The sequence below is a fragment of the Artemia franciscana genome, chromosome 17, assembly GCF_032884065.1.
Source record: "Artemia franciscana chromosome 17, ASM3288406v1, whole genome shotgun sequence".
Lineage (NCBI taxonomy): Eukaryota > Metazoa > Arthropoda > Branchiopoda > Anostraca > Artemiidae > Artemia > Artemia franciscana.
Window position 1 is genome coordinate 39,192,824 of NC_088879.1, and position 17,826 is coordinate 39,210,649.

The 17,826-nt window shown below is 35.8% G+C and overlaps 1 protein-coding gene across 3 annotated transcripts in view; it reads right to left on the reverse strand.

Moving 5' to 3' along the window:
* Positions 1-17,826, reverse strand: part of LOC136038225 (potassium/sodium hyperpolarization-activated cyclic nucleotide-gated channel 3-like) — a 292,504-nt gene that overhangs the window by 145,103 nt on the left and 129,575 nt on the right. For all 3 annotated transcript variants that reach the window (XM_065721317.1, XM_065721319.1, XM_065721318.1), the window contains exons 4-5: positions 10,162-10,298; positions 631-768 (exon numbers count right to left, since the gene is read on the reverse strand). In XM_065721317.1, coding sequence (XP_065577389.1) covers positions 631-768; positions 10,162-10,298 — 275 coding nt within the window. The remainder of the gene's footprint in view (positions 1-630; positions 769-10,161; positions 10,299-17,826) is intronic.

Genomic DNA, 17,826 nt, shown 5'->3' on the forward strand with positions numbered 1-17,826 from the left:
ATAGGTTTTGCTTGGCCAATCGATTTATGCTTTTTTTTCTTTCTTATTTTATAATTCTGAAGGAGAAAATTTAATAAAAATAAAATTTAAAAGATTGTAGGAAAAATAGAGAGACATCAAGATTCTATAGGAGAGGGACACGAGTCGGAATTCCCCAACTCCCTATTAAATTTATTTATGGATAACATAGATGCGCATTGAAACATAAAATTTTTTGTAAATCTTCTCATGACTGAATTTTTTTTTGTTCTCTTTACTAGCCTAAAATCCAAGAAAAATAATCATATTTTAAAAGATGGGTTGAGAGATGTTTCTCAAGAAAAAGTCTTATCTTGTTAGTTTAGACTTGTCACTCGTAATGCTTAACCCGGAACATTATTGAACCCGACTTTGAACAAGAAATGAAGTGACCTGGCTTGGATATATACTTAAAAAAGGAACCAGCGTAATTAAAACCCACTTTTCACCACAATAGCATTGGTGCAGTAACTTCTCTGTTGAATCTTTAAGTGACGTATTTAAAATCAGGTTGGGACTTATGCTACTTGCTGGGGACTGGGGAATTTTAAATACTGGGAACAAATGTTTGCTAGTAGAAGGTGGACTAGAATTGCTTATAAAGAAACTTACGTATACTTCTTCCCATTGGCTAACATATCTGACTAATCTTGAAAGTCGTAGTAGCCTTACTAAACTAAGTAATTTTGCTAAGCGAAGTATCCTTAATGCTCTACCGGCATGTAGTATTTGAAAACCTTCTCCATAATCCTGTAAAAAATATTTCAGATATATACATATATTGAAAGTTTTGGTTCCAGGTATAATTTCGAAATATTAAAACGTGAAAGGAGGAAATTTCACTCTCGAGAACTATCATAGTTGCGGCAATAGCTGTACACTAGTAGAGAGCGAACCTAAATCCGTAGTAAACAAAAATTAAACAATATTTAAAAATGAATATTCAAATACAACAGAATTACTATTTGACACTTTTATCTATGTTAAACATAAAAAATAATGAGGAAACGAAGTAGTAATAATTTCAAAGAGCAGCTTCGATGCCCTCAAAAACGCTTACAGATATAAAAAGTACACCATTAGAAATCCCAAGGTTGAACATCATTTGCGGAAGGTTTTAAAACTTACATCTTAAAAGTTGAAAGAAATTGTTTCAAATTAAAGCTGTCATAAAGACGTATATTTCTAGGATTGTAGGCAAGACCTAATTTCAGTAATCCTAAAGCAGTTACGAACATAGAGAGAATTTTGCAATAAAAACTAAAAAATATGTTTGAAGCAATTTTTTGTACAGGGAAAAATTTTGATATGAAACTCATCAGTTCCCCACTAATTCTTAGAGCAAGAAATAAGGGAAGCATATGATCTTTGAGTCGTTCTCCTAGAAGAGAAGATCATTGAGCGAGATATGACGCATTTTGGAATAGAGATTATCCTTTAAATTTATTGTGAGACCCAAATAAGATAAGTGATAACAAAAGAACTTCTACAATTAGCTTTCTTGATCTTCAAATATTGGTTTTCATACCCCAAAGCCAAAAACTTTATCAAAGCCCAAAAACCAGCTGAATGTCTTCTTTTTTGTCGGACACCGTTCAAAGGATCGTCACAGAAGATAAATTCATTCAAAATCATTTTGCAAGTAGTGGTGATACTGTAAATGAAACTAATTATTTCTGGAACAGATAAACTTTGAAGAACCAAATTTCAGACTATCCAAATTTTATGTTCCAACCTTTATTATATTGACTTTCAGCTCCTTGGAACCATCTTGTTGCCTTCACATTCCGATTGGTTGTAGGTTTATTTCTGATCAAATCTGTCAGTATTCATTATAAAGTTAGAATTGCTATTTTGCTCTATATTCTTATTTTTTTCATAAAATTTAGATTTAAAGCCCATGATCCTAAAATGTAGGAAGCTTTATGAAGATGTCTATTCCATTTTATTTCTATCATATTTGTTTGTCAGGATATTTAGAAGTTTCTGTTTTTAGGAAAAAATATTGCATCACCTTTCTTTCAAACATAGAAATGGTCAAGTATGAAGTATTTGACATTGGAATTCGAATTGTTTTGCCATACAATCTTCAGTTTTATTTGTGCTCAATTATTTAAAGAGATGTACCGAATTATAATGACACCACTTCTTGCAAACTCACAGCAATAGTAAAACCAGCTGATGAGCAATGAAATAGTTCGTTGCAACCAACTGTAGGTAAGGAGCGACCCGGCTCAATTGTAACCGAAACTGTAAAAAACAGATTTTTGACACCAATACATTTATCAAAAGAATTGACGTTTCATGATGATTTCAAACATATAAGTTTAAATGCTTATATAAACTCCTTAATTACAAATGGAGATTCTCCACAGGCCCTGAAGGTACAATTCACGCGATAATGTGTCAGCCTTAACGCTAGTAATTATTCCCCATTGCGTAAGACCTAAAAAAAATCACGAAGAAAAACGTCTTGAGAAAAATGTCTTGAAATGTCTGGAAAACGAATAAAAATGTCTTAAAAACGTCTTGAAATGTCTTGAAAAACGTCTTGGTGCTGAAATTGGAGAGTAGGGCCCTGATGGAATTGACTGCCACGGCCCCCTGCTGGAATTGGTTGCTGGGCCTCCTCGTTGGAATTGGATATTAGGTCCCCAGTTGAATTGAATTCTAGGGGCCACTGAATTACTCATTAGGGCCCCTGTTGGAACTGGATGCTAGAGTCCCCGGTGAATTTGAATGCTAGGGGCTCGATGGAATTTGATGCTAGGGCCCCGATGGAAGTGGATACTAGGGCCCCGTTAGAATTGTTTACCAGGACCCCCGTTGGAACTGACTGCTAGGGCACCGTTGAAATTGGGTGCTAGACCCCCGCTGGAATTGACTGCTAGAGTCCCCCGTTAGAATAGGTTGCTACGGCCCCCAGTTGAACTGGTTACTAGGGCCCCCTGGAGATTTGTTCCTGTCTCTTTGGTATTTAAACATAAGAACCAAAGAAATCTTGAACAACACCTTTATATAACTAAGCAAAGCCCTATTAGGTAACATACACCTGCATATCAAAGAAAATCAATAGCACCCGCATTTTGAAAGAGTTTCTAAAAAAGTGCCAGGACGGGGATTTGACTGGATAGGGCCCCTTAAGATCCAAGAAGGCATCAGTACTTCCGCGGAAAAATCAAGGGATATCCAAGCAGAGCTGTTTTTAATTGGAATTTTTCTTGCACTTCCAATTGGTTCGTGTTGGAGCAAAGAGAAATACAGTTCATCCGAAACTTTAGTCAGCGCAGTCCATTTGACTAATAGGAGGGAAAATATTGAAAGTACAGAATATATTTTACTTCTTAGAAAAATGTAATAATTACAGGATCTAAATACTATTTCCAAAGTTGTGGTAAAAAATCTACTTTTTCTCCTAAATATTATGTTTTATTCATAAAATTCAAATAAACTGATTCACTTTTTTCAAAATATCAAAGAACCAATAGTTATCTATTCTTATTCAAAAATTATGCAAAAAAACTCCAACTCAAAATACTTTAAAATCCATCAGTTATTTATCCTTTCTGTCATAGGAAGAATATGATGGATAAAAATTATGATAATCAGCCTTTGAAGGCCCTAGAAAATTGTCTTTGTCTAAAAAAATAGAGTTGCAGGAAAAGATACAGAGGAAATAAATAGCTTGTGATACCTTGCATGTGAAAGAAGATTTATTTTATAAGAAAGAATTAGCAAAAGTACTAAAAGGATTAGAAAGTAATAAGGATCCAGGTGCTGACAGTGTGGTAAATAAAATCCTTAAATATGGTGGCTCTGAGGTTAGAATTAAGCTACTAAAAATCGTGAATATTACTTTTGAAAAACAGGAAGTACCTAGTGATTTTAAGCAAAATCATAATTAATCCATTTTATAAAAAGGTGATAAGAGTGAGCGTGGTGATTATCGAGGCATTAATCTGGTCTCTGTTGGTAGCAAACTACTTAGTAACATAATAGTTTTTAAACCGAGAGATATTTTAGACAAAAATATAAGAGAATAACAGTGCGGTTTTAGAAAATATAGGATATGTCGAATAAATTTTCATCCTTAGGTTAATATTCGGAAAGTGCCTGAGTTATGAAACACCTTTGGTCCTCAGTTGTATAGACTATAAGCAAGCGATCGATTCTGTTGATGGAACAGCTTTAGTGAAGGTCTCGTACGGCATACCAGACAAATAAACACATTAAAGTAATTAGTGCTGCATACAAGAATAATACTGTTGCAGTTAAGGTTGAAAATGAGGTTAGCAGCTGGTTTCTTATCGAATCAGGAATTAAGCAGGGTTGTGTTCTATCCATCTTTATAAGAATCATTTTTATAGACTTTGTCTTAAGGAGCACAGGAAAGGCAATGGCAGAACAAGGAGTCAAGTGAGAATGAAAAAATCTCCCGGAGTTAGATTATGCTGATGATTTGAGCATACTAGGCTAAAGTTTGTGCAAAATCAATGAAAGTTCGGAGGTTTAATGATTTCAAGGTGCTACAATAGATGTGAAAAGTAATGTTAGGAAGACTTAGTCACTAAGGCTAGGAATCAGTGAAGATAAAAAGGTGACTTTGGGTAACAGCTTCACTGACCTTGGTTGTATTATAAGTAAACACCTTGGGAGCAGTGAAAATGTTAAAAGTAGAATAGCCAAGACTCAGAGTGATTTTAGCAGTTAAAATATGTTCGGGAGAATAGGAAGATAATATGCAAACTAAGACTAGAATATTGGAAGTTACAGTGATGACAGTGGTCAAATATGGCTCTGAAGCATGGGGATTTAGAAAAACAGATAAAGATTGGCTAAATGTCTTAGAGAGAAATTGCCTACGAATTGTTCTGGGTACCCGGCCGTAAGAAGTGATGGGGATCCAGATATGGTGTTTACACCCTTATTTGGGTACTAAAACTTGCATATTCTGTAGAAGATATACCATTATTTGGGCACTAAAGCCTACCTATACTACATACTACCAGAGGATTGTCCCACTTAAATATCAGATGGAAAAATATGTTTACATTTGAATTCAGGTCGTACTATTTAATGGGAGTGGGTGCAATGGATTTTGGAAACTGGTTCATTGACAGATTTTTTGTTATATAAGATACACGTCTCTGATAGAAAATTATTAGTGTTCCTACAACTCTTGTAAGACTAATAATGAACAAACGAAGTCAAGAAGCTAAGCCTTTTTCTTTAAGTACTTTTCGAACTCATAATTGAGTAGAAGTATAAAATGCATTAGCTTCTAAGACATCCTTTAAGGAAATCTAATTTATTTTTCGTTATACGAAATAAATGTATTTCTACTTTCAAAGATTACTGTTTAAACACCAATATTGAACTGGCCGCGCTAAAACTGTCTATATTGCCAAAACAATCCCGTCAGTGAGATTACAATCTAGAAGTTTAATTTTATTGGCTAACACAGAGGGTATAAATTCTATGCTAAAATGGAATGCGTTTGATTTCCCCATGACTTATTAATATGGTTATTTTTAAGTGTGAATTCTAGACATATTATTTATCTACTAGACTGGGGAACTTTCAATTAGCCCAAATCGAAAGGAGTCATATATTTGAGATACAAATTTGAGATATAATACTCCTTTTGATATAAATCGAAAGGAGTCATATATATATATATATATATATATATATATATATATATATATATATATATATATATATAATAAAATATATATATATATACATATATATATATATATATATATATATATATATATATATATATATATATATATATATATATATATATATATATATATATATATATATATATATATATATAGTTCTCCTTTGTAAAGGAAGAGAAACCCCATTAAAAAGTTTGGTGAGGCCGACAATTTTAATAAATGAAGATTCTGAGAACAAATAAATAGCACATTAAGCAACAAACATCAAATACTTACCGTTTTTTTGCTGCTCTACTTATTGTCCTGCTCTACTTAACTATATACAAATACTTTTCCAGTCCTGCCTAGCAGAGTCGCTTGTTCCTAATAGTTTCCTTTGTGACCGTGTAACGTCTTTTCAAAAGCGAGGCAAGGACCCCACGTCATGTGCAAATTATCATCCCATTACAGCATCGTTTTTTTAAGTAAGTTGCTTGAACATTTGTTACTACCAGAAATTGAGTCGGATTGTGATTTTATGCCTTTTCAGTTTGGTTTTTCGAAAAGTTTCGGTTGCTCCCATGCACATCATGTTTTAAGCCGGCTCATGAAAGATGCCGTAAAAAGAAAATGTCTTAATACCGTCTTACTTTTAACATTTCTGGAGCTTTTGACAATATTGTGCAATCTCAGGCTCATGTTCCCTTGTGTCTTAAGGTGTTAATCATTCTGTACTATGTTTATTGTCTTATTGGTATTCAAAGTCTGAAATTCAGGTTACCTGGAATGGCCAAATATCTGACCCAGTAAAAATTAATAAAGGAGTTTGGCACGGTGCCATGTTGTCTCCTAGCATATTTAAATGTGTGCTTGCATTGTGCTTGCGTCCCTTAAAATTTCAGTTTTTACGGTAATATCGGTCTGTCTAAAGTTGCATATGCAGATGACGTTCTACTTGTTGCCCGGACACGCCATGGACTGCTTTCCAATTTTACTATATTAACAAATGCACTATCTAAGATTGGAGTGTCAGTTAATGCGTCTAAATGCAAGTTTATTTGTTTTAATAGCCCTTATGCGGTCGCTCTACTAGTTACTGGGACTAGAGCTCTACTATGCTCTTCTTTAGTTAGTTGGCTTGGTCTATATTTCGGCCCAACACTTTCCACTATTTGTTCATCCCTAGTGAATCAAGCCGTGAAAAAGCCGCACCTCACTTCCTGGAAAATATCCCCAAACAAAAGCTCTTACAACTGCAACGGTTTGTGCATGATTTATAACACTTATTGCGCCCCTGTACTTTTATTTTATCAGGCATGGCTAATCTGTTTCTTAAGAAAGATCACCAGACTCTACGTGCGGCTTATTTCAGATATTTCAAATTCCTCCTCCGGCTTCCTAGATGGCACCGAAACAGAACAGTCATGTGCCTTCTCGGATTTGGTCTTCCCGTGATGATTTATGTAAAAAAGACTATCAACTTTATTCACGTTTACGACCATCTGCAGCCTTTTTTTTTTCATATGGGTACTGGTTAATTAGTTCATGTTGTCTGTTAGGTTGAATTCTTTTTGCTGTTTATCGTTTTTTTTTATTTGTTTATAATACTCCATACTTTGTGTTTTTTTACATTTTTACGGGTAATAAAGTTCATTCATTCATTCATACCAAATGTATCTCCCTATATATAATTGAAATAAGAATTCTGACAAAAAATCCTTTCTCGAAAGAATGAAGCCCTTACGCTTTCCTCTCAGCTATAACAGCTAATCTGTGACAGATACTCCCTGGTTTGCATTGTTAATTTCCCCTTTTCCTCTCTTTTACAACTTTGGGTAGAACAGGAATTACCATAGAAAACTAAGTTTCTCCGATGCAAGTCGACGGCGTGATAAAGGCTTAATGAAGCCGTTTCCTCATTATGTACGAGTTTTTACAGGCGAGGTTGCCCTTAACTTTGACTTTTCGTGGGAGCTCTAGTGTCTATTGGCTCTTTCTAAGGGAGGAAAAGGAATATCAGGTGAATTTGATGTTACTTTCTTTTTAAAGAAAGTCAAATCTGGTGAATGAATAGCAGTTTTCAATCTTCTGACTTTGGTGGGAAAATTCAAGGCTTAACCAAGTTTAGTTTTTCTTTGATAATCGAAAGGACTCATCTTCTACAGCACTTCTTGAATCATCACAGCGAAACTACTTGATTCATGTTGATGAGAGAGCTTAACCGACTGGAGTTTGTTTATTGTAATCAAAAGGAGTGACATTACGTAGCAAATTATTACTGAAGTGCCAAAAAGCTGAGAAATAAGTCTTTGGGTGTGTGCTTTCACTTCATGGTAACAATCTCTAGGTAAGGAGCGATGCGGCTCGATAGCATACGATAAATCAAAAGAGTCAAATTGTAATGCTTATTCAAAATATATAAAATTCATCAAGTTTAATGTTAGGCTACCCATCAAAGTTACGAGCCTGAGAAACTTTGCCCACTTTTCGAAAATGTTTCGCCAAAACAACAAGCGATCTTATGCAAATCACAACATTAGGCTCAGCATATCAGAGAACCCTATTGTCGAGCTTTCAAGCTCCTACATACAAAAATGCAGAATTTTTCATTTTTTGCCTGAAGAAATATCACGGACACGTGTTTGTTTGCTGTTTTTTTTTGTATAATTTCCCCAAGGGTGGTCGTGATGAACCAGCAATCCGAGAAGATTGGGAGAAGGCTCGTTTGATCAAAAATTATAAGTTCTAGGGCCTTTTCAAGTGATCAAAAGTATTGGAGGGCAGCTAGCCCTCTTCCCAGGCCTCCTTTTTTCCCGAAGTCGCAAGGTTAAAATTTTGAGATAATCGTTTTGTTCAGCAAGGTTAAAAGATCTAATAACTATGTCTTTGAGGATGACTTAACCTCCACACTTCTCGAGGAAAGGGCTACAAACTATGAACTTTGCCCATTGCTTACATATACCATTGGTTATTATGAAGAAAACAGAAATTTATCGGGGAGGGGGTCTGGTGGGAGGGGGTTTCACTTATGAAAATCTTTCTATGGTGGAAGTTTTCGCGGGGAGGAAGGAAATTTTCCTTGGGGGAGGAGCCAGATTTCCCGGTATTATTGATGAAACAACCAGAAATTAAATAAAAAAAACAGGTTTTTTCAACTGAAAGTAAGGAGCAACATTACAAATTTAAAGACACATAAACTATTAAGTATATGAGGGGAGTCGCTCCCCTTAACATGTTAGGTTTTGAATTATCGCAGCTGCATTGCTGTCAACCCTATTCCTATGAAGACTAGGGAAACTAGCACTTGATTGAAAATAGGGCATCTTAAAGACAGAATAAGGATTTTGAGGCTGAAGTTTTTTCTAATGTTAAAAAACATCATTTTGTACAACTGTATATAAAATAAATATGGATAATTGCGGCAAGATGCAGAAAAATAAAACGAACAGAAAATAGTGCTAGCTGCCTCTCAAAGTTACAAAATTCAAATACATAAAAAAAAATAAAAAAAAATGCATAACCCCTACTTATTGGATGAAAAATTAGGGAGCTTATATGGTGATCTAAACCAACGCAATCAAGACGGAACAAGAGCCAATTGCCAGTTATGGACATCTTTGTGAAGATAGAATAGGCAGTTACTCGAGATCTCTCCATTACACACATAGGGCCAAGGAGCTTAGAGCCTAGCCCTCTGCCTGATTATAGTACGTAGGAGAACCAAAAGGCTCGCGCATCGAGGCCTTCCGTATTCAGCAAGCTATTAGTCTTGATTTCAGAGAGGAAACAATTATTTTATCCTCATAACTCCCATATACATAAACCAATGTTATAATAAACACTTATCTGACTTTTGGTTAATCTTTGAAAACATAAGTCATAAAATTTAATGTATCTTTAGTGCATTTTAGTGTATTCTTCCCCTTTTAGTATTTATTTCAACTTTGTTGAACTATAATAAAAATTGTTTTCTTCTTTGTTTTAGAAAATGTATTCACTTTTTCTGTATTTATACTAAAAAATTTATTGTAAATATGCTTGTCTTAAAATTTTCCATTCATTTCTTTTTTTCCTCACTATTACATGTAAATTTTGTGCTTACTCATCCTAGTCTTCCTGCAGTCGAGATTAAAAATAAAATATCCTTTCAGTATTTGTGCCGGGAAAAATATGGACTACAATACTTTACTAATACAACTATCCGTTTTACCACCCACGATTTCAATGTAACACGTTTCAAATTGTTTTTTTGGCGATTTTTTATTTTATACTTGTATGTTACTATATTTATGCAATAATTATTTCTTATTTTTAATTCAAGTTTTATAGTTGTTAAATTGAAATTTTAGTTTCATCTTTATGATATTACTGCTATTAAACTGTTTTACATTATTACATTTGTTACCAAAAAAGTATTTTATTTGTTGTTTATATATTACGTTATTTCTTAAAGCAAAAAAGTATAAAAACTTACCTGGTTGAAAATTAAAAAAATATAATCTAATGGAATGGAGCTGACTAGGTCAAGAAAGAACCATGTCTTGAGGTAGTTATGGGCAATTAGTTTCGGATCCAGAATAACCTGCTCGGAATTATCCTGCTGCATTATTCCTAAAAATAAACAATATTATGTAAATTATGAAAAAAATAGTAAAATACGAAACAAATTAAAATTCAAATTCTTTTAACCATGCAATTCCAGCTAAAATTCTAGCGGAAATCGACACAAAACGACATGGGTGGCTTTACCGACAAAACAATAACTGCCAAAAGATAAAAAAAAGTAATATCCTCAAAAAAATAAATTAGAAAAGTATCCGAATTATCAAGAAAACAGTACATCTTTCTTTCATTTTCAATTGTTTCGAACTTTTCATCGGTTTAAAATTAATACTCTTTGTATTTTGAAAATCCGAAAGTGAAAATTTTCGTTGAACTTGAATCTAGTTAAAAATAATTCCTACGTCAACAACTTTTACGTTAATTATACTATTTAAACTATACTGTCAACCTGCTGCTTTAATAAGCAAATACAGTCAAGTAAGAATTTTGAGAAATAGGTACTAAAATATAACAAACTCATAGAAGTCATAAGCTTAACAGATAAACACTTTAGCTTTTTCTAATTACTAATGCAATAAGTTTATAATTTAGACACACATAAAAAAGAAGAGAGGCCCTCAGAACCATGCCCTTACATCAAAATCTATTATTCTTCTGAAGTTTCCAATATTTCTTTGTTGTTGTTTTTTTTGTCACTCACTTCTTATTTATATTTCTTAACAGTTACACCACCCTAAATATTCCCTCTTACTAAAATAAAACTATAGTTTAAGACCTAATCTAAGTTATTGCTCATTAAATATAAGCTAATTACAATTCGTAAAATAAAACACTCCTGTATATTGCTAAATTTGAATCTTATTGTACATACTGAAGCTTGTGGCTATGATTCAGTGTCAATGAATTTTGCCATGTAAATAACCAGCTTCAAATTGGTACCAGGAGAAATCTGGGGAAGGTAAACAGGAAGGGTGTGCAAAATCCCACGATGTCTGGCCCTCATCCCCGCATTGCACTTCTTGGCTGAAGGGGCTTGATACAGGGATCAGCACCGCTGGCTGATCCCCATCCTTTACCTTTTTAGCTTTTTTTTTATAAATGACTTATGTTTGCTTCAAACCTTTCAAATTTATAACCTTTCAAAATTCAGTTTCAAAAACAACCTTACAAATCTAGTCTCCTGGGAACCAATTTAGTTTCTTTTTTGTACGTTTCTGAAACTGTCATTTTGGGTCTTTCTTGTTCAGTTACTTAGGTCTAGTCACGCCGGCTGGCGCATAAGGCGACAGCAGTGCCTCTCCACGGTGACTTCTCTCCTCCTCTAAGTAAAAGACTTAAGACTGTTATTTTCCTTACCAATGTGCTAAGATATCACATCTTTCGACAAAAAATAATTTTAAGGGGAATCTTAGGCCTAAGATGTTACTTCATATACCATCTTTATGCAACGTCTTTCATCGTTCTGCTCTGATCAGCGGTCTAAGAACAATGACAAGGATATACTCAAATTTTCTCTGATCATTTTTTCTATTTGGCAGAAAGATGGCATTCTTTGCCCTTTTCGCTGACAACAGTGAGCTGTAAGATTTTAGAACAATGATGAACTAAAGAACGGCAATCTGTGCAGAAGGATGTAAAAACTTTAGAAGTAAGATTTTAGTGCTAAGAAAGGGTTTTTTCATTGACGGTCTGAACAGCGTAGTATCCTTCTCAACCCATTGGCCTAGTGTTGCTTTTTGTCGTCTAGGGACCTAGCACGGCAAATCGGGAAGATGTTGATCTTCACCCATAGCCACCATGTAACCACATCAACTACTTGTAATTTTATCTTGTTATATGTTATAAATGGCTTTTTGCTTCTCGCGAACAAGTGTTTTCTTATTCTTTTGGGTCCGATGTATTCAATGTTATGTGTAAGACAGTTATTTTCAATGCATGACATTAATTTTTTGGGCAGCTTGATGGTGCCCAAGATTCACATCCGTGCATCATTGCTAAGAAGGTGTGAATGTTAAAACCAGAGCTTCATTTTCGTGAAATAAGGCTAATGCCCTTTTTAATAGTTGAAAGTGATTGGAGGGGAACTAACCTCCCTCTCACGCACACCCTTTCCCCAAACACGTCCAATCAAAATTTTGAGATAGCCATTTTTTTCAACGTAGTTGAAACTTCGGTAAATTATGTAATTAAGTATGACAACCTCCACTCCCACTAGAGCCCTCAGGGCAAGGGTTATAAGTTGTACCCTGGGGGCATATAACGTTTTTATATGAAAGATGATCGTGTAGACTTCGGAGGGGGCCTATTGGCCCCCTCCGAGATCCGTTGATTTTTGAATTTAAAAAAGAGGGAATAGTTGTGGGAAAAGTCAAAGTCATGGCCAATTGTAGAAAAAAGCCAAGACAGATTGTTGAATTAAGTGGGCAGCCCAGTCAAGGGTTGATTTTATCCCTTTGATTGCCGTTGTTACTGTCTGCCATTTATGCTACACCTTTCCGTGCATGTGTGTCCCTTCACAAATGCCAAACTAGAGTCGTACCTGTTGGAGGTTCTCGCTGGGGAACACACGCAGGTTGACTATGGGTTCATTTGAATTTAAAAAAGAGGGAATAGTTGTGGGAAAAGTCAAAGTCATGGCCAATTGTAGAAAAAAGCCAAGACAGATTGTTGAATTAAGTGGGCAGCCCAGTCAAGGGTTGATTTTATCCCTTTGATTGCCGTTGTTAATGTCTGCCATTTATGCTACACCTTTCCGTGCATGTGTGTCCCTTCACAAATGCCAAACTAGAGTCGTACCTGTTGGAGGTTCTCGCTGGGGAACACACGCAGGTTGACTATGGGTTCATTTGAATTTAAAAAAGAGGGAATAGTTGTGGGAAAAGTCAAAGTCATGGCCAATTGTAGAAAAAAGCCAAGACAGATTGTTGAATTAAGTGGGCAGCCCAGTCAAGGGTTGATTTTATCCCTTTGATTGCCGTTGTTACTGTCTGCCATTTATGCTACACCTTTCCGTGCTAATCAGAATTTTTAGTGTCCTTTTTGAGATTCAGAGTGATGGGAGGGTAGATACCCCCCCCCACACACACACACACCTCGTATTTCCCCGAAATGCATCTGATAGAAGTTTTGACATGGTCATTTGTTGTCAAAGAAACTTCGAAAAAGGCTCATTCGATTGGAAATTGAAAGGGCTTGTGTCCTTTTAAATAGTCAAAAATGATTGGAGGGCAAAAAAAAAACTTTCCCATGCCCACCATTTTCCCAAACATATCCAATCCAATTTTTGAGATAACCATTTTGTCCAAGATACAGGAAAGGTCCGGAAATGATGTCTTTTAAGATGACAATCCCCCCCCCCACAGATTCCTTAAGGCAAGGGTTGTAAGTTATGCCCTCGGAGTATATAATGTATAAATATATATATAAAGTGTGATCGTATAAACTTCAAAGGGGGCTTATTGGATTGGTAATTGGAAGTTTTAGTGCCCTTTTTAAGATTCAGGGTGATTGGAGGGAAAATAACCCCCACACACACCATGTATTTTCCCAAAATACATCTGATAGAAATTTTTAGATAGCCATTTGTTTTCATAGAAACTTTGAAAAGAACTCTTTCAATTGGGAATTGAAAAGGCTAGTGCCCTTTTTCATAGTCGAAAGTGATTGGGGGGCAGCTAACCCCTGCTCCCACAACCACTATTTTCCCAAACACATCCAATAAAAATTCTAAGATAAAGAAAGAGTGATCATATAAGCTTCGGAAGGGGACTCACTAGATTATTAATCAGAAGTTCTAGTGTCATGGTTGATATCTCCCCCCCTCCCACCACATCTCGTATTTTCCCGAAATGAATCTGACGGAAATTTTGAAATGACCATTTGTTGTCGTAAAAACTTTGAAAAGAGCTCATTCAATTGCAAACTGAAAGGTATAGTACCCATTTTAATAGTCGAAAGTGATTGGAAGGAAACTAACCTCCATTCCGCACCCACCATTTCCCCATATACATCCAATCAAAGTTAAATAATATCCATTTTCAACGTGATTAGGAGGTCCAGAAATTTTGTTTTTGAGGATGTCAACCCCCCCAGCCCTCAAGGCAAGGGTTGCAAGTTATGCACTGGGACATATAGGGTTTCATAGGCAGCGCAATAGCGATGCCTAAGTAAAGAGCGATGTGGGCACAACGGTTTTTTTTTTTTTTGGGGGGGGGGGTTTAGACCAGGGCAGTTTGTATTAAAAGAGTTTTCGTAGAACTTTGGAAAGGGCCCATTCGAATGGAAAGTGAAAGGGATAGTGCCCTTTTTAATAGTTGAAAGTGATTGGAGGGGAACATCACCCTCCCATGCCAACCTTTTTCCCAAATACATCCAATCTAAATTTAGAGATAGTAAAGTAGTTCAAGGTAGTTAAGGTCCAAAAATTATGTCTTTAAGGATAACACCCCCCCCCCAAAGCCCTCAGAGTAAGGGTTGTAAGTTATGCCCTGGAGACAATTAAGGTTTCATAGGCGGTGCAAAAGCACTGCCCGAGTAAAGACCAATGTGGGCACAATTTTTTTTTTTTTTTTTTTTTTTTTTTTTTTTTGGTTTTAGACCAGAGCACTTCATAACGAAGAATTTATCGTAGAAACTTTGAAAAGAGCTTATTTTATCGGAAATTGGAAGTGCTAGTCCCCTTTTTAAAAGTCAAGAGTGATTGGAGGGTAACTAAGACCCCTCCTACGCCCATAATTTCCCCAAATACATCTGATAAAAATTTTTAAAGAGTCATTTTGCTGAACATAGTTGAGTCAAAAATTATGTCAATAATAAAGGATGACAAACACCCCAGAGCCATAAGGGCAAGAGTTGTAAGTTATGCCTTGGGGGAATATAAGGCCTATACAGAAAGGGTGACTGTGAAAACTTTGAAAGGGTCTCATTAGATTGCTAATCAGAAGTTTTAGTGCCCATTTTGAGATCTAGCGAGATGGGAGGGTGGATACCCTGTCCCGCACCTCGTATTTTCCCGAATTACATGTGATAGAAATTTTGAGATGGGTATTTATTGTCTTAGAAACTTTGGAAAGGGCTCATTCGATTGTAAATTGAAAGGGCTAGTGCCCTTTTTAATAGTCGAAAGTGGTTGGAGGGCAACTAACCCGCTCCCACGCCCATCATTTCCCCAAACACTTCCAATCAAAATTTTGAAATAGCCAGGTCTTTGATAATTGACAGGTACGGAAATTATGTTTCTGAGGATCACAACGCCCCAGAGCCCTCAGGGCAGGGGTGGTAAGTTCTGCACTGGGGGTGTAAAGGGTATATATAGAAAGGGTTATCGTATAAGCTTCGGAGGAGGCTCATTGGATAATTGATCGGAAGTTCTAGTGCTCTTTTTAAGATTTAGAGTGATCGGAGGCTTGTTACCCCCCCCCCCCCACACCTCGTATTTTCCCGAAATGATGTGATAGAAATTTTCAGATGACCCTTTGGTGTCGTGGAAACTTCGAAAAGAGCTCATTCGATTGGAAATTGAAAGGGCTAGTGTCTTTTTTAATAGTCGGAAGTGATTGGAGGGCAACTAACCCCTCCTCCCAGGTCCAACATTTCCCCAAACACATCTAGTCAAAATTTTGAGACAGCATTTTTTTTTCAGCGTAATTAAAAGGTCTGAAAATTATGTCTTTGAGGATGACAAACCCCCACAGCCCTCAGGGCAAGGGTCAAATTAAGCCCTCGGGGGCATATAAGGTAGATATAGAAATTGCGGTCGTATAGGCTTCATAAGGAGCTCATTGATTTGGTAATCAGAAGTTCTAGTGCATTTTTAAGACTCCTAGCATTCGGACGTTGGATCCCCCTCCCTCGCCCACACCTCGAATTTTTCTAAAATACATCAGATAGAAATCTTTCGATGGCCATTTGTTGTCGTAGAAACTTTGAAAAGAGCTCATCAAATGGAAATTGAAAGGCTAGTGCCCTTTTTACTAGTAAAAAGTGATTGGAGAGTAACAAACCCCCTTCCACGCCCATTATTTCCCCAAACACATCCAATCAAAATTTTGAAATATCCATTCTGTTCAAAGTAATTGATAATTGAAAAGTCCCGAAATTATGTCTTTGAGGATGACAGCACTCCAAAGCCCTCAGGGCAAGGGTTTTAAGTTATGCCCCTGGGAGCATATAAGGTTTGTATAGAAAGAGTAATCGTATAAACTTCGGAGGGGGCTCACTGGATTGCTATTCTGAAGTTTTAGTGCCATTTTGAGATTCAGAGTCATAGGGTGGATACCCCGCCACCAAATCTCGTATCTTCCCGAATGCATCTGATAGAAATATTGAGATGGCTATTTGTTGTTGTAGAAACTGTGAAAAGGCTCATTCGATTGGAAATTGAAGGGGTTAGTGTAATTTAGACAGTCGAAAGTGATTGGAGGGCAATTAACACCCTTCCCATACCCAACGTTTCCCCAAACACATCCAATGACAATTTTGAGATAGCCATTTTGTTCAACATGATTGAAAGGTCTGGAAATTATCTCTTTGAGTATGAAATACCTCCAGACCCCTCAGGCCAAGGGTTATAAGCTATGCCCTGGGGCATTTAATGTAAATATAGAAAGGGTGATCGTATAAAATTCGGGTGGGGGGAGGCTTTTTGGATTGGTAATCAGACGTTCTAGTGCCCTTTTAAAGTTCTAGTGCCTTTTAAAGTCTAGTGTCTTTTTAAGATTCAGAACTCAGAGTTTTTCAGAGTAAAGTAAAGAGCTCCATTAATCAAAAATTGAGAAAAAATAAAGTCAAATAATCTTCCAAGCGTAAAACTACTATAAATCAATGTCAATAAATAAATGAAACTCAAAACTAACTGAAATTACAAAAAATACCAGAGTCAAACTCAAAACGAGCAAAAATTAACATGAGCAGGGCTGATAACCCCGATGCCTTCTGAAGACCAGAACATAATTTGCGCTTTACTAAAAAAAAAACAAAAAAAAACAACAAAAATAAATGACCGTGGATTGTCAGTTTAATTGACATAAACTGATGTTTCTTCCTTAAAGTTCTGATAATTTTTATGTCCACCTTAGCCATAAATATTACAGAGGAGAGGGGGACATGAAAAGAATACTCTAGAAAAATGAAAAAAGAAAAACAGTAATGCATTTTGGTCATAGCATAAACATGAAACTTATTAGTTTAACACAACTTTAATGATCATAGAGCCAATTTCTTCAGCTTTATTCAAGACAGAATTAAACCGATTATTTTCTATATGAAGTTATCTAAAGGAAAAATCAGTTTTAGATATTTCTTGACCATTAAATACCCAAAATTGCCAGCCAGAAAGCCGATTTTCTTCAAGTTCGATCCAAGACAGACAAACCAAACTGTCATCTACACAAATTCAGTTTTATGTCCATCTTAGCCATAAATAATTAGCTGTACTAATTTTGATACTTTTCTGTTTTTAGGGGAGAGGGGGATATAAAAAGAATGTTCTAGAAAAATGAATAAAGAAAAATAAAAATACATTTTCGTCATAGCATAAACAAGAACCTTACCCCCTTTGTATCCCTGGCCATGGAGC